This window comes from Sus scrofa, chromosome 14 (genome assembly GCF_054392235.1).
Source record: "Sus scrofa isolate SSC_HxYL_T2T_F1_AM1 chromosome 14, Sscrofa_HxYL_maternal_Yorkshire_Landrace_v2.0, whole genome shotgun sequence".
In the NCBI taxonomy this organism is placed as follows: domain Eukaryota; kingdom Metazoa; phylum Chordata; class Mammalia; order Artiodactyla; family Suidae; genus Sus; species Sus scrofa.
In genome coordinates, this window is record NC_139396.1 from 93,773,626 (window position 1) to 93,799,935 (window position 26,310).

Here is a 26,310-nt window from a genome sequence, read left to right on the forward strand (position 1 = left end):
AGGCTGCCTGACAGCCCAGCTCCCCAGAACTATTTCTATGTTAAATATTTTCCCCCATGAGAACTGAGGGAGAAGGAAGAGGCCCCCTGGAGTTCCCTGGTAGCTCAGTGGGTTAAGTATCCAGCATTGTCACTGCTGTGGCTGTTTCCAGCCATGGTGAGGGTCTGATCCTTGGCCTGGGGACTACCACATGCCACGGGCATGCCCCCCCCCCAAAAAAAAAGAAGGAAGAGGACTCTGCTTTGGGGACTTATTATTATTAAAAGGGAAAAATAACTGAAATGAAATTTCCTCCGTATTATGATAAAAGGAAATTGGACTGAAATTTTACAACATTATTATAATTCAACTATAGCACAAGTTAAATAAGTTTTTGTGAGCCAGTTTAGAGATCACAGCTCCATATAAGATTTTTCCTTTAGAAAATGTGCTTCAAATGTCCAATTACTGACTTAGAAAGAATTTTTGGACTACAATCCATGTATAAAATAAAGATCCTCCTTAATTGAAATTAGTTTATAATATAAGCCTTTTCTGTATTACCAAAGTGAGAAAGTCAAATCTCCTAAGAGAGGAAATCTATGTATTTCCTCATCTGCAATATCCATACAGCACAATGAGCTATGTAAAGTTTCACTGTCTCCTTGTTTCTTGAATAATGAATAAGCAATATAAACTCCAATATATTTGTCTGAGCTTTGTTCAAATCAATTTGCCTTTTTTTTTTTTTTTTCCTGCTATGCCTGTGGCATGCAGATGTTCCCAGGCCAGGGATCAACCTGTGCCATAGCACCAACTTGAACGGCTACAGTGACAATGCCAGATCCTCAACCCACTGCACCACAAGAGAACTCCCAATTTCCTCACTTTTAAATATAAGAAATATCCTTTTTTTCCTCTCTACAGCCACATATGCAGCATATGGAAATTCCCAGGCTAGAAGTCGAATCAGAACTACAGCTGCCGACTATGCCACAGCCACATACACGTGGGATCCGAGCCGCATCTACAACCTACACTGCAGCTTGTGACAACCCCAGATCCTTAACTCTGATCAAGGCCAGGAATTGAACCAGCATCCTCACAAAGACTATGTAAGGTTCTTAACCTGCTATTCTTAACCACAACAGGAACTCCAAGAAATATCCTTATATTCTTAAAAGTTCTTGTAGCTTCTCTTCTTACAAAGATAGAATTTGCAACTGAACAAAATTAAATACGGTAATATTCTTTGCCTTGTAGGCACTACAATGTAGAGAAGTGGTCTTAGAAGAAAAGTCTTTGAGTCCAGACCACTTTAGACACTGAAATGCTTTTCTATTTCTCTTCCTTTTAGCATTCAAAAATGATTTCAATCAAACTCGTCCTTATAAAACCAAGTAAAAATATTCAGCCTCATGCACACAGAACACATTTCTTCAAATCTTTGACTTCAAAAATAGCTTTTCTTCTCTCTTGGCATGATTTTCCTTTCTTAAGGTTTTTTTTTTTTTTTTTTTTTTTTTTTTTTAAGAAGGTTTTAATCTAGCCAAGTCTTTTTTTTTCTTTTTTTTTTTTTCCTTTTAGAGCTGCACCTGTGGCATATAGATGTTCCCAGGCTAGGGGTCGAATTGTAGCTACAGCTGCCGGCCTACACCACAGCCACAGCCACAAGGGATCTGAGCTGCATCTGTGACCTATACCACAACTCACAGGCAATGCAGGATCCCTGACCCAATGAGCGAGGCCAGGATTGAACCCGCATCCTCATAGATATTAGTCAGATTCGTTTCCACTGCGCCACAACAGGAACTCCTTCAAGTCTTCGTTTTTATAATTTCAGCCATTTCTGTATCACCAAAGTGAGAGTCTTCTGATAGAGGAAGCCTAATTTTTCCTCTACCTCCAGTATCTGTAAAGCCTAATGACAAGTGATATAACAAGGTTATCCTACTCTTCATTCCTAAATAGAAAAGCTTTCATTCCCACACGGTAAAATTTTGGTGTCTGGTACACAATTAAGAATGGCAAGAAAGATTTAAAAAGAGAAAGTCTGGAGTTCCCGTCGTGGCGCAGTGGTTAACGAATCCGACTAGGAACCATGAGGTTTCGGGTTCGGTCCCTGCCCTTGCTCAGTGGGTTAACGATCCGGCGTTGCCGTGAGCTGTGGTGTAGAAGAGAGTTGCTGTGGCTCTGGCGTAGGCCGGTGATCCCGAGTTGCTGTGGCTCTGGCGTAGGCCGGTGGCTACAGCTCCGATTCAACCCCTAGCCTGGGAACCTCCATATGCCGCGGGAGCGGCCCAAGAAATAGCAACAACAACAACAACAAAAAGACCAAAAAAATAAATAAATAAGTAAAAATAAAAAGAGAAAGTCTCTTTAATCCCTGATTATACAATTCAGTACTTTGAATCTGAACCTTATGTCATATAAAAATCTGCTGAAATAATACGTGAAATTCCATGGGCAAAAGGAAATTTAAATTATGTTTCATATGCTACATTTTTTGTTATATTATTTATTCCCTTAATACTTACCATACCATGAGAATACACTAATATTGCTCTTTTAGTTTCATCTTTACTTATTTAAAAGTGTTTAGCATATACCACAGACTGCCAATGTGGCGGTGGGCAGAGGAAATGAAAATAATTTGAAAAAAATAGAATTTTATGTTAATTACTTTAACTCACTATAATTAACACAAATTTCAAGTAATCTTGGGAGTTCCTGCTGTGGCACAATGGCATCAGGGGTGTCTTGGGAGCTCTGAGACACAGGTTTGATCCCTGCCCGATACAATGGGTTAAGGATCCAGCTTAGATCGCAACTGTAGCTTGGATCTGATCCCCAACCCAGGAACTCCAAATACCAAGGGGGTGGCTAAAAAAGAAAATTAATTAGTTATAGCGAAGATAATTGTGAAGGACAACAGAAGACTGTTATGTTTACAAAAGAGAAGAAAAGATGATCGAAAAAGCCTGAATTTAACATAATGGTAAGATACACTTCTCTATTTTTCTGACCATGGCTGAGGCATATGAAAATTCCCAGAACAACACAGCATACTATTCCATGACACAACAGGGACCTGAGCTGCTGTAGTGACAATGCCAGATCCCTAACCCACTGTGCCACAAGGGAACTCCTACATTTCATTTTTAAATAAAAACCAATATAATCAAATTAAAGGTCAGAAATGAAAGAATGAATTTATACTAATGTTTCCTAAAGAGGCTTGTAGGTAGATGTTACATGAAAACAACAGCTCTATGGTAAACCGGATTTTTGGAAACGCTAGGTAGACATAGCTAAAACAAATCCACATCACTAAGATTTTTCTGAAAATTTAATAGGCTAATGTGCATAAATAAATCTTCAAATATACTTGATTTCCCTGAATTATATAATCAACCACTTCTGTTTTTTAGGAGCATCTGTTTAGACTGACAGCTTGGTAGCACAAACTTGGCAACACCTGCTTAAAAGTTCAACTGCTCTCTTTCTTTGCTGGAGGAAGCTTTCTGCTTGTAGCCGTGTATATATTCATCAAACTACTGGAGGATCTGGATGTATCGTAAATTGAAAAGTACTATATGAAACTCAAATAACAATCATCTGAATTAAATCAAAATATATAAAGCAGACGCCCTTTTAAACATATGAAAATATTTAAATATACTATACATTCAGACAACTATCTTGTTAAGATTTCTACCTGACTTCGGTGTTCAATAGAATTCGATTCTTTGCCAGTTTTAAGTTCCAGTGGCATTATCTTGTATTTCGTTTTACATCCTCGATGTATTTTCACACCAACTGTAACATCTATTTTGCCCTTCAGTCCAAACCTAGGGGACCAAATGCTTTCTTCAATATCCAGTGAGTTTATAACTTCAATATTACATGCTGAGTTGTTGTTACCACCATCACTTGGTCTAAAAAACAAAACAGAGAAATATTTAACTAATTACAGTATTTAATTAAAACATTAAATTAAATTTAATTAGAACCCTTAAAAGCTCATTTCTCATATGTTGGCACTGGAGTTCCCATTGTGGCTCAGCGATTAGCGAACCTGACTAGCATCCATGAGGACGTGGGTTCAATCCCTGGCCTTGCTCAGTGGGTTAAGGATCCGGCATTGCCGTGAGTTGTGGTGTAGGTCACAGACACGGCTTGGATCCAGTGTTGCTGTGGCTGTGGCATAGGCCGGTGGCTACAGCTCCAATTGGACCCGTAGCCTGGGAACCTCCATGTGCCTTGGGTGCGGCCCTAAAAAAAACAAAAAGACCAAAAAAAAATGCTGGCACTGACACTCAATAGCACACAGAGAATGTGGGGATGGGAAAGCGTCTACATACCTTTAGGGAAGTGATTCTCAAAGTGTGGTTCCTGGGTGAGCAGCATTAGCATCACCCAGGAACTTGTCATAAATGCAAATTCTCAGGCCCCATTCCAGACCAGCTTGTTCAGAAACTCTATGGGTGAGGCCCAGCAATTTGTGTAACAAGCTCTCCAAGTGATTCTAATCCACACTCAAGTTTGTATCGTACAGGGTCTAACTAAGTTTTTTTTTCACTGTGACCACAGCATGTGGAAGTTCCCAGGCCAGGGATCAAATCTGTGCCACAGCAGTGATCCAAGCCCCTGCAGAGATAACACCAGATCTTTAACCACTAGGCCACCAGGGAACTCCCTAACTCATATAATTTAAATGTTGTTCAAAAAAAAAAAAAAGTAAAATCTAGAAAAGGAATTCCCTTTTGTTCTAGAAGGTTAAGGATCCAGCAGTGTCACTGCTATGGCTGGGGTTGCTGCTGTGGCAAGAGTTTGATCCCTTGCCTGGGAACTTACATATGCTTCAGACCTGGCAAAAAAAAATAATAATATAAATTTCTTAATGTTTGTTACCTGCCCTTTCAGTTCATTCCTACTATAATCTTCCTAACTCAGGCCTTGATTTTCTTAAGCCTATATTATTGAGAAAGTCTCACTAATTGGACTGCTGGAGCCTCTGTGCAATCTGAATATTCTGGTATACAATTATCATACAGATTAATACATAATGGTTTGCATATGGTTGCGCCCTAGGTAAGAAGGGATGTGTTCCTTCATGTAACATCAAATTAAGCTAAGGAGCTCAACACTGTTTTTTATATTACAAAAGAGGTTCTGATTTTATTATCTTAGCTGTTAAATAAGTCAAGAGCATAGGAAGGAGGAAAAAAGGAATTTATGAATATCAAAGGAATCAGGAGAGATGAAAATAACTTTTAAAGCCTGTTGCAACTTCTCTCATCTAAGATTTGCTTTATTCTGCAGAAGAAAAGTCTTGTAAGAGCTAACTTTTACTTATTAATTCTTATTTATATTCAAAGCCATATGAAATACTAAATCTAATAGAAATCTTACATGAAAAGGATAAATTTTCCAGTAATAAACCATTTAATATAATATAAAAATCAAGATATAAAAAGAATTCTGGCAGTCAGAATACATGATTTAGTTGACTTTGGTTTGCTAATTTCATGCTATTGAGATTAGCAGCTCTTTCTTTTTTTTTTTTGTCTTTTTGCTATTTCTTGGGCCGCTCCCGCAGCACATGGAGGTTCCCAGGCTAGGGGTCCAATCAGAGCTGTAGCCACCGGCCTACGCCAAAGCCACAGCAATGCGGGATCCGAGCCACGTCTGCAACCTACACCACAGCTCACGGCAACGCCGGATCGTTAACCCACTGAGCAAGGGCAGGGACAGAACCTGCAACCTCGTGGTTCCTAGTCGGATTCGTTAACCACTGCACCATGACGGGAACTCCCAGCAGCTATTTCTTAACAAATGAGAATATCTTCTTAGAAAAAGAATGCTATTTTCAGTAATTTTTTAAAAACTGTTTTTAGGATGCTTCAAATATAATCTCCAAGAAAATATGTATACTTCTGTAATCTCTGAAGAAGACAATAGAAGAATTCAGGTAAGATACAACTTACGGGAAATAAGTGTTTCTTTTTTCTTTTTATGGCCATACCTTCGGCACGTGGAAGTTCCCAGGCCAGGGGTCAAACTGGAGCTGCAACTGCAGGCCTACACCACAGCTATGGCAACACCGGATCTGAGCCGCATCTGTGACCCAGGCTGCTACAGTTTACAGCAACACTGGATCTTTAACCCACTAAGCGAGGCCAGGGATTGAATCCACATCCTCACAGAGACAACATCAGGACCTTAACCCACTAAGCCACAATGGGAACTCAGAAACTACTTAAATATTTATCTGTTTTCTCTCACCAGATGTTATCTGATCATGATATATATATTCAAATATATAAAACAAAGCAAATTTTACTAAATGTAAAATGTCATATGTATAGTTAATAGAAGATAGGTGATGAAATGTTTAATGATGTTATTAAAATTCATTCCCCTAGAAAAAGAAGTAATGTGGTTTTAGGGTTAGATCTGTAGAACAAATAACATTACTTCAATTTAACTACTATGCTTTTCATCAGCAAAATGGTGTAAAAATCCTTCGAGAACCACCAAATAGAGAATATAATGTCATGAAGATAAAGAAAATACACATTCACTACTTATGGGTGAGAAAGGTTATCTTTTTTGTTGTTGCTGTCTTTTTAGGGCCACACTCTCGGCACATGGAAGTTCCCAGGCTACAGGTCGAATTGGATCTGTAACTGCTGTCCCTCACAAGAGCCATGGCAATACCAGATCCAAGTCACCTCTGCAGCCTACACCACAGCTCATGGCAACACCAGATCCTTAATCCACTGATCGGGGCCAGGGATCAAACCCACAACTTCATGGATACTAGTCAGGTTCGTTACCGATGAGCAATGACAGGAACTCTGTCTTTTTAAATAGTTTTTTAAAGGTCTCATTCTCTGCCCTGAAGTATAAAATTTAGCTTTTTTTTTTTTTTTTCTTAAACACTAGGTATAAACTTCTAGGGAAATGATGCAAATACAGAGGATCATCTCCTTCACAGACACATGAAATCCCACTAGAAATAAATGAAACAGGCGTTCCCATTGCCGATCAGTGGGTTACAAACCCAACTAGTATCCAAGAGGATGTGAGTTCAATCCCTGGCCTTGCTGAGTGGGTTAAGGATCCAGTGTCGCCATGAGCTGTGGTGTGCGTTGCAGATGCAATCCAGATCCTATGTTGCTCTGGCTGTGGCGTAGATCTTTCCTATGCTTCCATGACATGCTTCTTCTTCCAGCAACAAATCTGTTGCTGGTCAACCCTAAACCTCCTTCAATGGATTCTACCCTCTCCCTCTGTCCTTACACATGGTTACCTTCCAGGGTTCTATGCCTCTTCTGCTGCCCTATGTGTTGTCTCTCAGCAATCCCCTCCACTTCTATGTTTTCAACTACCAGCAATACACAGAGTTCTTGGAGGGCTTTATCTCCCTGCAACACCTACACCAATTCTGGGTACAGATACAGCATGTAATACATGACACCCAAAGAGATATGTCCATGAGTCTATGGCAGTGTATCACTGCAAAACAATGAGTACATTTTAGCCAAAAGAAAAACACCCAGAGAAAATGCTAAAACAATTAACAGTGAAAGAAACTCTAATATCAAAAACAACCATAGGAGTTCCTGTCGTGGCACAGTGGTTAACAAATCTGCCTAGGAACCATAAGGTTGCGGGTTTGGTCCCTGCCCTTGTTCAGTGGGTTAACGATCCAGCGTTGCCGTGAGCTGTGGTGTAGGTTGCAGACACGGCTCGGATCTGACGTTGCTGTGGCTCTGGCGTAGGCCAGTGACTACAGCTCCAATTCGACCCCTGGCCTGGGAACCTCCATATGCCTCGGGAGCGGCCCAAGAAATGGCAAAAAAAAAAAAAAAGACAAAAGAGAAAAAAAAATAAAAAATAAAAAAACTAGAAGAAAAATTAACCTATTTTCTCCAGCTTTTTTTTTTTTAGGGTGGGGGCTGGTGGTAAATTTATAAGCACAACAGAAATTAATAATATGAGAAATAAACTCAATCCTAACAGCAAGATAAGCCTTATTTTTTTATATATTTTTTTATTTTAAGGCCACACCCATGACATATGGAGGTCCCCAGGCTAGGGGTCTAGGCCACAGCAATGCCAGATCCAAGCCACATCTGCAATCTACACCACAGCTCACGGGAATGCCCAATCCTTAACCCACTGAGTAAAGCCAGGGATTGAACTTGCGTCCTCATGGATGCTAGTCAGATTCATTTCTGCTAAGCCACAATGGGAATTCCAAGCCCTTATTTTTTTTTAACCACTAAGTACTTCTATTTATTTATTTTGGGGGGGAAGTGAGGGGCCTCGCCTGCAGCATACAGCAGTTCCTGGGTCTGGAATCAAACCCGAGCCACAGCAGTAATAATGATGAATCCTTAACCCTTAACCACTAGGCCACCAGGAAACTCCTTAACCACTATTTTTAAAATGTATATCAGGAATTCCATGTGGCTCAGTAAGTTAAGGGTCTGGTATTGTCACTGTTATGGCTCTGGTTACCCCTGTGACACAAATTCAATCCCTGGCCTGGGAACTCCTGCATGCTGGGGGTGCAGCCCATTGTGGCATAGTGGGTTAAGGATCCGGCATTGTCTCTGAGACAGCTCGTGTTCAATCCCCAGCCCTGAGCAGTGGGTTAAGGACCCAACATTGCTGCACCTGCAGCACAGATTGCAGCTGTGGCCGAGATTCAAACCCTGGCCCGGGAACTTCTATATGCTGTGGTTGGGGCCAAAAGAAAATAATGAAAAAATAAAACAATTAGAAAACTCTCAAAAAATTCTAACAATATGTAAAAGGCTGTAAAATTTCCAAGTACTCTGGAATCCAGTTCTAAGGTTTAAATACAAGAATATAACTACCCCTGTAAGGTCCACCCTTCTACTTGGGTACTGTCACTCCCTCTCCTCTACTCAAGGACACAGCTTTAAGAATTCTCCCATCTCTTCTAAGTATTAATGTTGCCCTCACTGCAGAATTCTCTTCATGGGCATATAAACATGTTATATCTTACATCTTCAAAACAATAGCAAAGATCTCCACCCCACGTAAGCCTCTGGCTACCATTCCATACCCTTTCACAGAACAACCTCTCAAGTTGCCTATACTTCCTGACTCCAAATCCTCTTCTACCATTCTCTCTTGACCCCATTTTGATCACATTTGCTCCCCAGAAATCACCATTGACATTTCTTTCCCTCACACCCTGCATCCAGTCCAAAACCTATCAGCTCTACCTTGAAAATCTGACCATAATCCAACTGATTCTCATCATCTCCACAACACTAAGCCACCACCTTCTCTTGCTTGGATTCCTGCAGGAAGCTCCAAATTGGACTCCTACCTCTACCCTTACCCTACAACACAAGAGCAGCCAGACTGATCCTTTCAAAGTAAATCAGATCAATGCAGAAACTAGCATGAGAGGTTAAGGAACCTGTCTAAAGTTACACAGCTGAATTGTGACAAAACTGGGATTCACATCCATGCTCAGTAAGTCCTTTGAACCACAGAGAACTTAAGAAAAAAAACTGGTCCAAAGGACTAATGGTGGGAGGTGGGGGGATGCGCTGGGTTGAGGTTTTGAAATCCTGTAAAATTGGATTATGGTGATCATTGTACAACTATAAATGTGATAAATTCATCAAGTAATTTTAAAAAATTAACTAAAAAGGAAGAAATTATGTAATCACTAAAAACTAATAAAAAATAATTCTCCCTTAAAAAAAAAAAAAGAAAAACAAAGGACTAACAGTTTCCAAGATTCCTGATTCCCAAATCTTAAAATAAGTTCAAATCGCAAAAGTCATATGATAAAATATTGAGAATACTGAGAAAAGATAAAGAATACTGACATAAAAGGAAGTTGTACCTATTTAAAGAAGTAAAATGTGCCCTGTTTTATTTATTTTTTTAATTTGGGAGGGGGATGTGCCCTCGGTATACAAAAGTTCCTAGTCCAGGGATCAAACCTGCACCATAGCTGTAACCAGAGCCACAGCAGTGACAGCATCAGATCCTTAACCTGATGAGCCACAAGGGAACTCCAAAATGTTGCCTGCTTCAGGAGTTACTGTCGTGGCTCAGCAGTTAACGAAACCGACTGGGATCCCTGAGGATGCGGGTTCGATCCCTGGCCTTGCTCAGTGGGTTAAAGATCCGGTGTTGCCGTGAGCTGTGGTGCAGGTCGCAGACATGGCTCAGATCTGGCATTGCTATGGCTGTGGTATAGGCCAGCAGCTCCAGCTCCAGTTTGACCCCTAGCCTGAGAACCTCCATATGTCACGGGTGTGGCTCTAAAAAGACAAAAACAAAACAAAGATCAAAAATGTTTGTGCAGGAGTTCCCACTGTGTCTCAGCGGGTTAAGGACCCGATGTTGTCTCTGTGAGGATGTAAACAAACTAACAAAATTCCGTGCAACCCCTGCACTGGCTTCCCAATGGGAGCCAGACTGCATGTGGTCATGGAATCAGAATGGCAGCCAATGTCCCTCAAGGCTAATAAGGCCCCAAGACAGCTGCTTCTGCTCTCTCTCCCACCTCACTCTGCTCCAGTCACACTGGCAGGAGGGCATTACCCTCAGGGCTTTTGACTGGAATGCTCTTCCTACAGACAGCTACAGGGCTGCTCCTTCATTTCCTTCAGGCTTTTTCTGATCAGTGCCACCTTATTAAAGAGACCTTTCATGACCATTCTACCAAAATATGTCCCTCCAACTCCCCTCTCCTTTTTATCTTCCCCCATTGTTCTGCACTGCACTTATCATAATCTGGCACCCTGCTGTTTAACTTGTTTGGGGTATAGAAACACCATGAGTCAGTGGCTTTTTTTTTGCTACTAGGATCTCAGAATCTAGAACATTGCTTAGCACATATTAAGCACTTAAAAAATATTGCTGGAGTTCCCGTCGTGGCGCAGTGGTTAATGAATCCGACTAGGAACCATGAGGTTGCGGGTTTGATCCCTGCCCTGGCTCAGTGGGTTAATGATACGGCGTTGCCGTGAGCTGTGGTGTAGGTTGCAGACGCGGCTCGGATCCCGCGTTGCTGTGGCTCTGGCGTAGGCCGGTGGCTACAGCTCCGATTCGACCCCTAGCCTGGCAACCTCCATACGCCGCGGGAGCGGCCCAAGAAATAGCAACAACAACAACAAAAAAGACAAAAGACAAAAATATAAATATATATATTGCTAAGTGAGCAAATATTTAAATGAGGGGGAAAAAAGGATTACCTATAAATATATATCAATGCTTTTTTTTTTTTTTGGCCACATCCACGGCATGTGGAAATTCCTGGGCCAGGGATTAAGCCTGCGCCACAGCTGTAACCAGAGCCACAGCAGTGACAATGCTGGACCTTAAACCTACTGTGCCATGAGGGAACTCTTATCAATGCTATTTAAAGGGGGAGAAAAGTTAAAAAAAAAAAAAAAAAAAGAATGCCAAACAGCACTGAATAGCTAAATATGGTACTTAAACATATAGGACAAATCCATGGCAATCGACACCTGAGACAGTCCATATATGACAGTAACACAGAGGAATATATATGAAATTAGGACTCCCCCCCAAATATTTACAAACTGAAATTTTTATTTCAAAACTATACCTACATCCAAAAATTACAAATTTTATTATAATGAGAATAGAATTTTCTATTCATTAAATTTTTTGTCCAAGAAAGATACTCAGGGCTATAATTTACAAGGTAAGTGAAAGGCTACCTGTAATAACTTGACCTCTCATAAGCTTTCATTCAACATCTCGAATAAAATCCTGGTCTAAACATGAACACCATATAAACAAAATGCGTTTCTTACAGAGAGAGCTGCATCTGAGGGAAGTCAGTTGAAGTATATTTACGCATAAAATCTCCAGCCCATTTAGAAAATGAAGGAAGATACTCCTCTACTTCTTGTTTTACCTCATCTTGATTCAGATTGAGGCGATACCTGCCAAAATAAGATATTAAATATGAAAGTTTAAATATGAAAAAAGTAAATAAGAACAAAAACATTCAAATAAGCAAACAAAGTGCCCATCAATTAATGAGTGGATAAATACAATGTGGTATATACGATGGAATATTATTCAATCTTGGAAAGGAAGGAAATTCTGATACATATACAACAACACAGAACAAGAGACCCAGTGCCTTGTACTAAGTCAAAACATCAAAACATTTACAAAAATGTAAAACAATGCCACGTTTGACCTTCCTGGATTGGGACTGACCCAGCAATGCCAATGAGATAAACCAGATTATGAACCCACTGCACCACAGCAGGAACTCCTATAGCAAATTTCCTGAAGTTAAATTTCCTGAAGTTGAAGTATTCTGTGGTTATGTAGAGAAACTCTTATTCCTAGGAAATACACACAAGTATTTAAAAAAACCACATATGGAGTTCCCGTCGTGGCGCAGTGGTTGGCAAGTCCCACTAGGAACCATGAGGTTGTGGGTTCGATCCCTGGCCTTGCTCAGTGGGTTGACGATCCGGCGTTGCCGTGAGCTGTGCTGTAGGTTGCAGAAGCGGCTTGGATCCCACATTGCTGTGGCTCTGGCGTGGGCTGGCAGCTGCAGCTCAGGTTGGACCCCTGGCCTGGGAACCTCCATATGCCACAGGAGCGGCCCAAGAAATGTCAAAAAAGACCAAAAAAAAAAAAAAAAAAAGATAAAAAAACCACATATGAGCTTCCTTGTGGGAGTTCCCACTATGGCACAGTGCATTAAGGATCCTGTGTTGTCACTGCAGTGGTGCAGATTTGATCCTTAGCCCAGTGCAGTCAGTGGGTTAAGGATCTGACATTGCCCCCAAATGAGGCACAGGTCATAACTACAGCTCAGATTTGATCCCTGGCTCAAGAACTTCCATATGCCTCAGGTGCAGCTTAAAAAAATAAAATAAAAGGAGTTCCCTCATGACTCAGCAACTTAAAGATCTGGTGCTGTCACCAATGTGGCTCACTTTTGATCCCTGGCCTAAGAATGTCCACATGCTACAGACACAACCAGAAGAAAAAAAAAAGAAAAAAAGAAAAAAAAAAGAGTATATGGATGGTCTTTGTACTACTCTTGCAACTATTCTCTAAATTAAAAATTATTTTCAAATAAAAATATGCTTAAATATGGAGTTCCTGACATGGTGAAGCAGAAATGAATCTGACTAGGAACCATGTGGTTGCCGGTTCAATCCCTGGCCTCGCTCAGTGGGTTAAGGATCCAGCATTGCCGTGAGCTGTGGTGTAAGTCACAGACATGGCTCAGATCTGGCATTGCTGTGGCTCTGGCACAGGCTGGAAGCAACAGTTCTGATTCGACCCCTAGCCTGGGAACCTCCATATGCTGCAAGTGTGGCCCTAAAAAAGCAAAAGACAAAAAAAAAAAAAAAAAAAAAAAGTTTAAATAAATGTAAATAACTCCAATTCCACTTCTAAGTATTGCACCCAGATACATGCCTGCAGTTATTAAATAAAAAATGTATAGGAGTTACTCGTGGCCCAGAGTGTTAAGAATCTAGCATTGTCACTGCTATGGTGGAGGTTCTATCCTTGACCCAGGAACTTCTGCATGCCATGGGTGCGGCCAAAAAAAAAAGAGAGAGAGAGATAGCTCAATAAGTATTGATACGGAATAATCACCAAGATTTAATCTTTATATAAAATAATTTGCATAGTATTCTACCATTTGTATAACAAATAATATATAAACATAAATAAACACACATATAGTCACATGTAAATCTTTGAAATCTCTGTGGAAGGACATACAAGAGACTGCTAACAGTGGCTGTCTCTAGTAGGAGGAAGTGAGTGACCAGGGAGGTAGGGGGTAGGAAGGACTTAATATCACTGTATATCCTCTTGCACTATTACACTAACAGACAGTGTAGGTAAATTTATAACCTATTTAGAAATAATAACTTACTATTAAAAAAAAAAAACCCTGGAGTTCCCAGGTAGCTCAGGGGTTAAGGATCCAGCAGTTGTCACTGTTGGGGCTTGGCTCACTGCTGTGGCATAAGTTTGGTCTCTGGCCCGGGAATCTTCACATGCCCCTTGGAGGGGGGTGGCCAAAAAAATTAAATTAAGAATAATAAAATAAAATTAAAAAGCCTTGCGCAATTGGGTAACCTTTTTCCTAAGTAACCTTCGCCAACCATCCTGGAAGCATTCTTCACTGTCATCATCTCCTTGGGCAGATTCTTCCCAGTGGTTCACTTTTTATAGACCAGGACTCTTTAAAGTCTCCAAACCAGTCCACACTTGTTATTTAAACTCTTTGCATTTAAATTCTCCCTTTTTAATTTTATCTAAATCACAGCAAAATGTCATGTAACCACCTGCTCTTTCCTGAGATTATGGAGATACCTAAGGTTCAGGATCTTCAAGCCTAGACTATTATGGATATAATGAAAGCAGAGTATGCACAGATAAAAATCTGTTTTAAGATATGTAATAGAGTAGAAAGGTCTATGAGAGGGTAGAAAAGAACTTTGTTATTTTAGGCTTTGGGTATTTTTTTTCCCTTGGTCGCATAGTGCAGTGGCTTGAAATGGGGTCTCAGATCCCAGACCAGGGATTGAACCTGGACCACAGCAGTGAAAGTGCAGAGTTCTAACCACTAGACCTCCATGGAACTTCTATCTTGGGGTATTTTTTTAAAGTATCCTCTTGTGGAGTTCCCGCCATGGCTCAGTGGTTAACGAATCCGACTAGGAACCATGAGGTTTCGGGTTTGATCCCTGGCCTCGCTCAATGGGTTAAGGATCTGGTGCTGCCGTGAGCTGTGGTGTAGGTTGCAGCTGCGGCTTGGATCTCGAGTTGCTGTGGCTGTGGTGTAGGCCAGTGGCTACACCTCTGATTAGACCCCTAGCCTGGGAACCTCCACATGCCTCGGGTGCGGCCCTAGAAAAGACAAAAAAAAAAAAAAAAATAAAGTATCCTCTTGAACAGGATTGGGAAATATTCAAGAGAGAATTAATATTTTCATAATTAAGAAATGACACACATTTGCTCTTAATTAGGATATCATGATAAAAATAATAGTAATGCAGCAACATGGATGGACCTGGAAATTATCATACTAAGTGAAGTCAGAGAAAGACAATTATTATATGATATCACTTATATGTGGAAACTAAAAAAATGATACAAATGAATTTTTTTTTTTTTTTGGTCCTTTGTCTTTTTAGTGCCACACCCACGGCACATGGATGTTCCCAGGCTAGGTGTCTAATCAGAGCTACAGCTGCCAGCCTGTGCCACAGCCACAGCCACCCCAGATCCGAGCCGCATCTGTGACCTACACCACAGCTCACAGCACTGCCAGATCCTTAACCCACTGAGCAAGGCCAGGGATCGAACCCACAACCTCATGATTCCTAGTCAGATTCGTTCCTGGTGCACTACCATGGGAACTCCCAAATGAACTTATTTATAAAACAGAAACAAACTCACAAACACAGAAAACAAACTTATGGGAGTTCCTGTCGTGGCTCAGTGGTTAATGAGCCCAACTAGTAGCCATGAGGACGTGGGTTCGATCCCTGGCCTTGCTCAGTGTATTAAGTGCCTTCAGCAATGGTGTTGGTTGCGGACGTGGCTCGATCCCGTGTTGCTGCGGCTGTGGTGTACACTGGCAGCTACAGCTCTGATTTGAACCCTAGCATGGGAACTTCCATATGCTGCAAGTGCAGCCACAAAAAAATTATAAAATAAAACAGATAAACAAGGCCCTACTGTAAGCACAGGGAACTATAGTCAATATCTTGTAATAAACAAAAAGAATTTGAAAAATATATATATATGAATCACTCTGCTGTATACCAGAAATTAACACATTGTTAAGTCAACTATAATTCAATAAAAAATAAATATTAAAAAAAATATATAATTCAGTGAAACCCAAGGATCTTCTAAGAATCAATTCTTCTAGGAGTTCCTGTTGTAGTTCAGTGGGCTAAGAACCCGACTAGTATCCATGAGGATGTGGATTCAATCCCTGGACTCAATCGAGGGGTTAAGGATCCAGTGTAGCCACAAGCTCTGATATAGGTGTAAGATGTGGCCTAGATCCTGTGTTGCTGTGGTGTGGGCTGGCAGCTGTAGCTCCAGTTCAACCCCTAGCCTGGGAATTTCCAAATGCTGCAGGTGCAGCCCTGAAAAGCAAAAGAGAGAGAGAGAGAGGGAAGGAGGGAAGGAGGGAAGGAAGGAAGGAAGGAAGGAAGGAAGGAAGGAAAGAAAAAAACTCCTCCACAATTCTGGTCTTAATAGTTCCTACATTTTTAAAAAGTTTCTTCTTAGCTATGCTACAGTTATCAGTTCTTATGTTATATGACTATAAAGGTAACTTTCTTCTGCATCTTGGATACCAGATAAGTAAGACAATATGTAAAGAACATGATGAAAAATAATAGATGCTGAGGGCATGAGAGTCATTCCATTATGTAACAAGCACAATGTTTAATACAAGGACACAAATTCTGAGCCCTTAATGATCAAAAGCCTTGTTTCTTTCATCCTTATTTTCAGGTTGGGTTCTGGACTGATCAGGTTGCCTCATACCTGAATACCTGTGGTGGTTTAATGTCCACAAATCCTTTAACACTCCCTTCAAAAGATGGTGCCCAGGAGTCCCGTCGTGGCTCAGTGGTTAACGAATCCGACTAGGAACCATGAGGTTGCGGGTTCAATCCCTGGCCTCACTCAGTGGGTTAAGGATCCGGCGTTGCCGTGAGCTGTGGTGTAGGTCGAAGATGCAGCTTGGATCCCCAGTTGCTGTGGCTGTGGCGTAGGCCAGTGGCTACACCTCTGATTAGACCCCTAGCCTGGGAACCTCCACATGCCTCGGGTGCGGCCCTAGAAAAGACAAAAAAAAAAAAAAAAATAAAGTATCCTCTTGAACAGGATTGGGAAATATTCAAGAGAGAATTAATATTTTCATAATTAAGAAATGACACACATTTGCTCTTAATTAGGATATCATGATAAAAATAATAGTAATGCAGCAACATGGATGGACCTGGAAATTATCATACTAAGTGAAGTCAGAGAAAGACAATTATTATATGATATCACTTATATGTGGAAACTAAAAAAATGATACAAATGAATTTTTTTTTTTTTTTGGTCCTTTGTCTTTTTAGTGCCACACCCACGGCACATGGATGTTCCCAGGCTAGGTGTCTAATCAGAGCTACAGCTGCCAGCCTGTGCCACAGCCACAGCCACCCCAGATCCGAGCCGCATCTGTGACCTACACCACAGCTCACAGCACTGCCAGATCCTTAACCCACTGAGCAAGGCCAGGGATCGAACCCACAACCTCATGATTCCTAGTCAGATTCGTTCCTGGTGCACCACCATGGGAACTCCCAAATGAACTTATTTATAAAACAGAAACAAACTCACAAACACAGAAAACAAACTTATGGGAGTTCCTGTCGTGGCTCAGTGGTTAATGAGCCCAACTAGTAGCCATGAGGACGTGGGTTCGATCCCTGGCCTTGCTCAGTGTATTAAGTGCCTTCAGCAATGGTGTTGGTTGCGGACGTGGCTCGGATCCCGTGTTGCTGCGGCTGTGGTGTACACTGGCAGCTACAGCTCTGATTTGAACCCTAGCATGGGAACTTCCATATGCTGCAAGTGCAGCCACAAAAAAATTATAAAATAAAACAGATAAACAAGGCCCTACTGTAAGCACAGGGAACTATAGTCAATATCTTGTAATAAACAAAAAGAATTTGAAAAATATATATATATGAATCACTCTGCTGTATACCAGAAATTAACACATTGTTAAGTCAACTATAATTCAATAAAAAATAAATATTAAAAAAAATATATAATTCAGTGAAACCCAAGGATCTTCTAAGAATCAATTCTTCTAGGAGTTCCTGTTGTAGTTCAGTGGGCTAAGAACCCGACTAGTATCCATGAGGATGTGGATTCAATCCCTGGACTCAATCGAGGGGTTAAGGATCCAGTGTAGCCACAAGCTCTGATATAGGTGTAAGATGTGGCCTAGATCCTGTGTTGCTGTGGTGTGGGCTGGCAGCTGTAGCTCCAGTTCAACCCCTAGCCTGGGAATTTCCAAATGCTGCAGGTGCAGCCCTGAAAAGCAAAAGAGAGAGAGAGAGAGGGAAGGAGGGAAGGAGGGAAGGAAGGAAGGAAGGAAGGAAGGAAGGAAGGAAAGAAAAAAACTCCTCCACAATTCTGGTCTTAATAGTTCCTACATTTTTAAAAAGTTTCTTCTTAGCTATGCTACAGTTATCAGTTCTTATGTTATATGACTATAAAGGTAACTTTCTTCTGCATCTTGGATACCAGATAAGTAAGACAATATGTAAAGAACATGATGAAAAATAATAGATGCTGAGGGCATGAGAGTCATTCCATTATGTAACAAGCACAATGTTTAATACAAGGACACAAATTCTGAGCCCTTAATGATCAAAAGCCTTGTTTCTTTCATCCTTATTTTCAGGTTGGGTTCTGGACTGATCAGGTTGCCTCATACCTGAATACCTGTGGTGGTTTAATGTCCACAAATCCTTTAACACTCCCTTCAAAAGATGGTGCCCAGGAGTCCCGTCGTGGCTCAGTGGTTAACGAATCCGACTAGGAACCATGAGGTTGCGGGTTCAATCCCTGGCCTCACTCAGTGGGTTAAGGATCCGGCGTTGCCGTGAGCTGTGGTGTAGGTCGAAGATGCAGCTTGGATCCCCAGTTGCTGTGGCTGTGGCGTAGGCCAGTGGCTACACCTCTGATTAGACCCCTAGCCTGGGAACCTCCACATGCCTCGGGTGCGGCCCTAGAAAAGACAAAAAAAAAAAAAAAAATAAAGTATCCTCTTGAACAGGATTGGGAAATATTCAAGAGAGAATTAATATTTTCATAATTAAGAAATGACACACATTTGCTCTTAATTAGGATATCATGATAAAAATAATAGTAATGCAGCAACATGGATGGACCTGGAAATTATCATACTAAGTGAAGTCAGAGAAAGACAATTATTATATGATATCACTTATATGTGGAAACTAAAAAAATGATACAAATGAATTTTTTTTTTTTTTTGGTCCTTTGTCTTTTTAGTGCCACACCCACGGCACATGGATGTTCCCAGGCTAGGTGTCTAATCAGAGCTACAGCTGCCAGCCTGTGCCACAGCCACAGCCACCCCAGATCCGAGCCGCATCTGTGACCTACACCACAGCTCACAGCACTGCCAGATCCTTAACCCACTGAGCAAGGCCAGGGATCGAACCCACAACCTCATGATTCCTAGTCAGATTCGTTCCTGGTGCACCACCATGGGAACTCCCAAATGAACTTATTTATAAAACAGAAACAAACTCACAAACACAGAAAACAAACTTATGGGAGTTCCTGTCGTGGCTCAGTGGTTAATGAGCCCAACTAGTAGCCATGAGGACGTGGGTTCGATCCCTGGCCTTGCTCAGTGTATTAAGTGCCTTCAGCAATGGTGTTGGTTGCGGACGTGGCTCGGATCCCGTGTTGCTGCGGCTGTGGTGTACACTGGCAGCTACAGCTCTGATTTGAACCCTAGCATGGGAACTTCCATATGCTGCAAGTGCAGCCACAAAAAAATTATAAAATAAAACAGATAAACAAGGCCCTACTGTAAGCACAGGGAACTATAGTCAATATCTTGTAATAAACAAAAAGAATTTGAAAAATATATATATATGAATCACTCTGCTGTATACCAGAAATTAACACATTGTTAAGTCAACTATAATTCAATAAAAAATAAATATTAAAAAAAATATATAATTCAGTGAAACCCAAGGATCTTCTAAGAATCAATTCTTCTAGGAGTTCCTGTTGTAGTTCAGTGGGCTAAGAACCCGACTAGTATCCATGAGGATGTGGATTCAATCCCTGGACTCAATCGAGGGGTTAAGGATCCAGTGTAGCCACAAGCTCTGATATAGGTGTAAGATGTGGCCTAGATCCTGTGTTGCTGTGGTGTGGGCTGGCAGCTGTAGCTCCAGTTCAACCCCTAGCCTGGGAATTTCCAAATGCTGCAGGTGCAGCCCTGAAAAGCAAAAGAGAGAGAGAGAGAGGGAAGGAGGGAAGGAGGGAAGGAAGGAAGGAAGGAAGGAAGGAAGGAAGGAAAGAAAAAAACTCCTCCACAATTCTGGTCTTAATAGTTCCTACATTTTTAAAAAGTTTCTTCTTAGCTATGCTACAGTTATCAGTTCTTATGTTATATGACTATAAAGGTAACTTTCTTCTGCATCTTGGATACCAGATAAGTAAGACAATATGTAAAGAACATGATGAAAAATAATAGATGCTGAGGGCATGAGAGTCATTCCATTATGTAACAAGCACAATGTTTAATACAAGGACACAAATTCTGAGCCCTTAATGATCAAAAGCCTTGTTTCTTTCATCCTTATTTTCAGGTTGGGTTCTGGACTGATCAGGTTGCCTCATACCTGAATACCTGTGGTGGTTTAATGTCCACAAATCCTTTAACACTCCCTTCAAAAGATGGTGCCCAGGAGTCCCGTCGTGGCTCAGTGGTTAACGAATCCGACTAGGAACCATGAGGTTGCGGGTTCAATCCCTGGCCTCACTCAGTGGGTTAAGGATCCGGCGTTGCCGTGAGCTGTGGTGTAGGTCGAAGATGCAGCTTGGATCCCCAGTTGCTGTGGCTGTGGCGTAGGCCAGCGCTACAGCTCTGATTAGACCCCCTAGCCTGGGAACCTCCTTTTGCTGAACATGCGGACCCAGAAAAGGAGGGAAAAAAAAAAAAAAAAGACGGTGCCCAATTAATTCCCCTACCCTTGAGGGAGAGTTAGACTTAGTGATGTGCACCTAATGAACAGAACAACCAGAAGTAGGAGTTCCCATCGTGGGGCAGTGGTTAAGGAATCCAACTAGGAACCATGAGGTTGCGGGTTCGATCCCTGCCCTTGCTCAGTGGGTTAAGGATCTAGTTGCCATGAGCTGTGGTGTAGGTTGCAGACGCGGCTCGGATCCCGTGTTGCTGTGGCTCTGGCGTAGGCCAGTGGCTACAGCTCCGATTCAACCCCTAGACTAGGAACCTCCGTATGTCGCGGGAGCGGCCCAACAAATAGCAAAAAGACAAAAAGACCAAAAAAAAAAAAAAAAAAAAACCCAGAAGTAACGACGTAGGATATGGGAATCGTAGACTAGGTTAGAAGAGGCACTGTGGCTTGCTGCACTCTTTCTTGGACCCTTTTTTTTCCTCTTAAGATTTTCTTTTTTGTTTTTAAAACAGCCATACCTGTGGCATACTGGAGCCAAATTAGAGCTTGTGGCAACATCGGATCCTTAACCCACTGAATGAGGCCAGGGATTGAACCTGCACCTTCACAAAGACAACATCGGGTCCTTAACATGTTGAGCCACAACAGGAACTCCTAAAAAAAAAATTTCTTTTTTTTTTTTGGCTGTGACCGCAGCATACATAAGTTCCCAGGCCAGGGGCTGAACCCAAGTTACAGCAGTGACAACACTGCATCTTCAAACACTAGGCCACCAGGGAACTCCTTTCTTGGACACTTCAATCTGAAGGAAGCCAACTGTGTCAGAGGAAACATCAGGTAGCCCTCTAGAAAAGGCCACATGGTGAGAAATAGGCCTCCTGACTCAGCCAGCTAGGAGTTGAGGCCTCACCACAACAACATGTAAGTCATCTTGCAGGCAGATGCTCTTGGTCCAGTCAAGCCTTCAGATGATGCAGCCCCACATGGGAGACCCTGAGCCAGAACCACCTACCTAAACTATTTCTGAATTCCTGACAAACAGAAACCATGAGACAACAGGTTAACTGTCATTTTAAGGTGCAAAGTTTTGATATATTTTGTTTCGGGGAAATGATCCATACAAAACATAACAGATATCACCATCCACTGGTTAGGGTGTGGGAAAAAAAATTAAAAATTTGAAAGGCGAAGTGGCATACAAGGTGATAAGTAGAACTCAAACAAAAACTTTAAAAAATCTATTCATATTATTATTATTTTTTTTTTGTCTTTTGTCTTTTTGTTGTTGTTGTTGTTGTTGTTGTTGTTGCTATTTCTTGGGCCGCTCCCGCGGCATATGGAGGTTCCCAGGCTAGGGGTTGAATCGGAGCTGTAGCCACAGGCCTACACCAGAGCCACAGCAACGCGGGATCCGAGCCGCGTCTGCAACCTACACCACAGCTCACGGCAACACCAGATCGTTAACCCACTGAGCAAGGGCAGGGACCGAACCCACAACCTCATGGTTCCTAGTCGGATTCGTTAACCACTGCGCCACGAAGGGAACTCCTATTCATATTATTTTTGATTTGGGGGGGCGGTGCTGCAAGTTCCCCAGGCCAGAGATGGAACCCTTGCCACAGTCGCAGCCTGCACCACAGCTGCGGCAATGCTGGATCCTTAACCCACTGCCACAAGGGAACTTCTTAAACCTATTCACATTCTGAATGACAAGCTGTGTGGCTGTAACCTAGCCACACAGACAACTTCTCTATGTTTATTTCTTTCTTTATAACAGGTTGCTAACAGTTTATATAAGATGTCTAAAAGCACCTAAAACAGTGCCTGATATAGGGCAGGGTCCTAAAATGTTCTTTAGACAATAGATTGTCATTAGTAAATCAGGAATTCTGGTATATTTTTCCCTTTTAAACAATGAATGCAGAATGAATCTGGGAAAAGCAGACTTATGACAACCAGTTTAGAAAGTAAAACCACCACTAATAAAAACATTTCTGGGGAGTTCCCCAGTGACTCAAGGAGTTAAGGATCTGGCATCACTGCTGTGATGTGTGACATGGCTGCAGTGAAGTTTCCATCCCTAGCTCAGACCTTCTGCATGCCACGTGTGTGGCCAAAAAATTTTTTTCTGTGAAAAAAGATTGACTACAATAGGAGTCGAGAAAAGAAATAGAGATAGTAGAATATGCCAATCACTCCGCCGGCTGTTACTCATAAAATGCCAATGATTAGCCATCTGTGGGTTTACATACATTGTCTCCACTGTCACAAAAAGTCTACACAGGAGGTATTATCACCCTTTTCACAACTTTTCTTTTCTTATTTTTTTTTTTTTTTTTTTTGCTTTTTAGGGCCGCACCTGCGGCATATGGAAGTTCCCAGTCTAGGGGTCTAATTGGAGCTACAGCTGCCGGCCACAGTCACATCAACTCAGGACCCAAGCCTCATCTGTGACCTACACCACAGCTCACAGCAATGCCGAACCCCTGACCCACTGAGCAAAGCCAGGAATCAAACTTGAATCTTCGTGGATACTAGTCTGATTAGTCTGAACGCCCTTTTCAGAATCTTGAAGTAACTTGTTCAGTCATGAAACTGGAAAGGGGTCTATCTGACCCCCAACCCCATACAGTTTTCAGTATGTCACATTGCTCCTAGAAGTAAAATTAAAAGTTGACACTCTCTGAGTGCAGCTGTTAAGTCTACTGGGCACATTTTAGAGTTCCAGCTCTGCAACTTCAAAAGCTCTTCACAGAACTGAAGTCCTATACTACAACTCTCAAATATGCATTCTAGTGTTAACACTGATTTATATTTAACAGTCTAATAGCCAAATACCCTATAGATTTTAGAAGTTACCTATAGTTACATTCATAACTACTTACATTTCCTTCAGATGCCTTATTTCTTGAACAGTTTGAAAAGCAAGTTCTTGCAGCTTTTCTGGAGCAAAACTATCACTTATTGCTTTTTGAAATACTTCATGGAGAATTGTACCAATCAGCATCTGGTGTGTGGCTGAATCAGAGCTCTACCAAAAAGAAAATCATGTAAACTTTTTACTTCACAGCATATCAACAGACATGATTGTAGATTTATTACCTGATCTACTGAACCACCAAAGCCAAAGTGCACTGGTGAGACAAATGCCAACATATTAAATTTTTTTCTGGTGAGTGAAATTATGGGTGACTTTCACGTTCTCCAATTTAGAATTACCTGAATTATTTTACAAATGTAAGTTATTTTTTTTCAAATCAGTATATTTCTATTTTGCCAAAAATTAAAAACTGGGAGATCCTGTTGTGGCTCAGTGGGTTACAAACCCAATTAGTATCCATGAGGATGTGCGTTCGATCCCTGGCCTCACTCAGTGGGTTAAGGATTTGGCATTGCCGTGAGCTCTGCTGTAGGTTGCAGCTCAGTCCTGGCATTGCTGTGGCTGTGGTGCAGGCCAGCAGCTGCAGCTCCAACTCGATCCCTAGCCTGTAAACTTCAGCATGCCTTGGGTGCAACCCTAAAAAGGAAAACTACATTTTTTTTAATTTTTAAAAATCTTTTTTAAAAAGAAAAAAATTAAAATAACCTATATGAAAAAGTACAATGCATTCCCAAATATTTAACACATTTGTCTCTAATTTCACTTTATTGATTTATTTATTTTATGGCCACACCCACGGCATATGGAAGTTCTTGGGCCAGGGTTTTAATCCAAGCGCTGCAGGTACTATAATGCCAGATCCTTTAAGCCACTGTGCCAGCCGAGGATCAAACTCTTGCCTCCATAGTGACCCAAGCTGCTATAGTTGGATTCTTAACCCACTGCACCACAGCAGAAACTCCAGAAACAACACTTTTCAATTAATTCTTTCATTAGCCTAGACCTTCCCCTTGAAAGTATCAAACAACAAGATAAAGTCTACCAAAACACTCACCAGGGATTCTAAAAATTAATTTACAGAGCAATTCTCTGAACTAGTTTTTTAGTTTTTATGTGAGTCTAAGTATCTGGTGTTGTCTATGGGAAGCACAGGTTTGATCCCAAGCCCAGTGCAGTGTGTTAAGGATCCAGCATTGCTGCAGATGTGGCGTAAGTTTCAGCTGTAGCTCAGATTTGACCTCTGGCCTGGGACTTCCATATGGTGTGGTGGCCAAAAAAGAAAAAAAAAGATTAATATTCAGGTCTGCTTTGTGGTATGTGGCTAAAAGAGAAGTTAGTCCCCCCACAACTGAAGGAAAAAAGCTGATTTTAAAAAATAAACTAGGAGTTCCCGTCGTGGCGCAGTGGTTAACGAATCCGACTAGGAACCATGAGGTTGCGGGTTCGGTCCCTGCCCTTGCTCAGTGGGTTAACGATCCAGTGTTGCCGTGAGCTGTGGTGTAGGTTGCAGACATGGCTGGGATCCCGCGTTGCTGTGGCTCTGGCGTAGGCCAGTGGCTACAGCTCCAATTCAACCCCTAGCCTGGGAACCTCCACATGTCGCGGAAGCGGCCCAAGAAATAGCAACAACAACAACAACAACAACAACAAAATAAAAAAAAAATTAAAAAAATTAAAAAAATAAAAAAATAAACTAGAGGAGTTCCCTAGTGTCTCAGCACATTAAGGATCAGTGTTGTCACTGCTATGGCTCTGGTTACTGCTGTAGTACAGATTTAATCCCTGGCCAGGGGAACTTAAGTATGTAGCAGGCTCAGCCAAAATAAATAAATTTTCAAAAAACTGAGTATTAGGTTAATTTAAGGAATTACTGGAGTTCCTGTCATGGCTCAGTGGTTAACGAACCCAACTAGGAACCGTGAGGTTGCGGGTTCAATCCCTGGCCTTGCTCCGTGGGTTAAGGATCCGGCGTTGCCGGATGGTGTAGGTTGCACACGCAGCTCAGATCTGGCATTGCTGTGGCTCTGGCGTAGGCAGGTGGCTACAGCTCCGACTCAACCCCGAGCCTGGGAACCTCCATATGCCCCAGAGAAGCCCAAGAAATGGCAAAAAGACAAAAAAAAAAAAAAAAAAAAGAATTACTATTAATTTTATCGTGTATGACAAAGATGATGTTTATATTTTTTTTAAATCCTCAGCTTTCATTTAGTTGCAAAATACAATGTTCAGAAACAGCAAAAAGGGCACATGGGAGTTTATTATAATCATCTCTTTGTGTATGTCTGAAACTTTTGATGATAATTTTTTTTCTTTTTAGGCCCACATCTAGGACATATGGAAATTCCTGGGCTAGGGGCTGAATTGGGGCTGCAACTGCAGGCTTCTGCCACAGCCACAGCAACACGGCATCCACACTGCAGCTCGAGGCAATGCCAGATCCTTAACCCACTGAGTGAGGCCAGGGATCCTGCATCCTCATGGATACTAGTTGGGTTCTTTTTTTCTTTTTTCTTTTTTTGTTTTTTAGGGCTGCACCTGCAGCATAAGGAAGTTCCCAGGCTAGGGGTCAAATCAGGGCTGTAGCTGCCAGCCTATGCCATAGCCTCAGCAATGCAGGATCCAAGCTGTATCTGTGACCTACACCAC

At 41.6% G+C, this 26,310-nt stretch overlaps 1 protein-coding gene across 9 annotated transcripts in view; it reads right to left on the reverse strand.

The window, feature by feature from the left end:
* DNA2 (DNA replication helicase/nuclease 2) overlaps positions 1–26,310 on the reverse strand; it is a 349,771-nt gene that overhangs the window by 30,123 nt on the left and 293,338 nt on the right. For 8 of the 9 annotated variants that reach the window (XR_014828003.1, XR_014828004.1, XM_084997079.1 and 5 more), the window contains exons 4-6: positions 23,669–23,814; positions 11,832–11,963; positions 3,698–3,917 (exon numbers count right to left, since the gene is read on the reverse strand). The exons of the other annotated variant lie outside the window; for it this stretch is intronic. Coding sequence is in view for 4 of the 8 variants with exons in the window: in XM_084997077.1 (XP_084853203.1) it covers positions 3,698–3,917; positions 11,832–11,963; positions 23,669–23,814 (498 nt within the window). In the remaining 4 variants the exon portion in view is untranslated. The remainder of the gene's footprint in view (positions 1–3,697; positions 3,918–11,831; positions 11,964–23,668; positions 23,815–26,310) is intronic. 9 annotated transcript variants of the gene reach the window in all.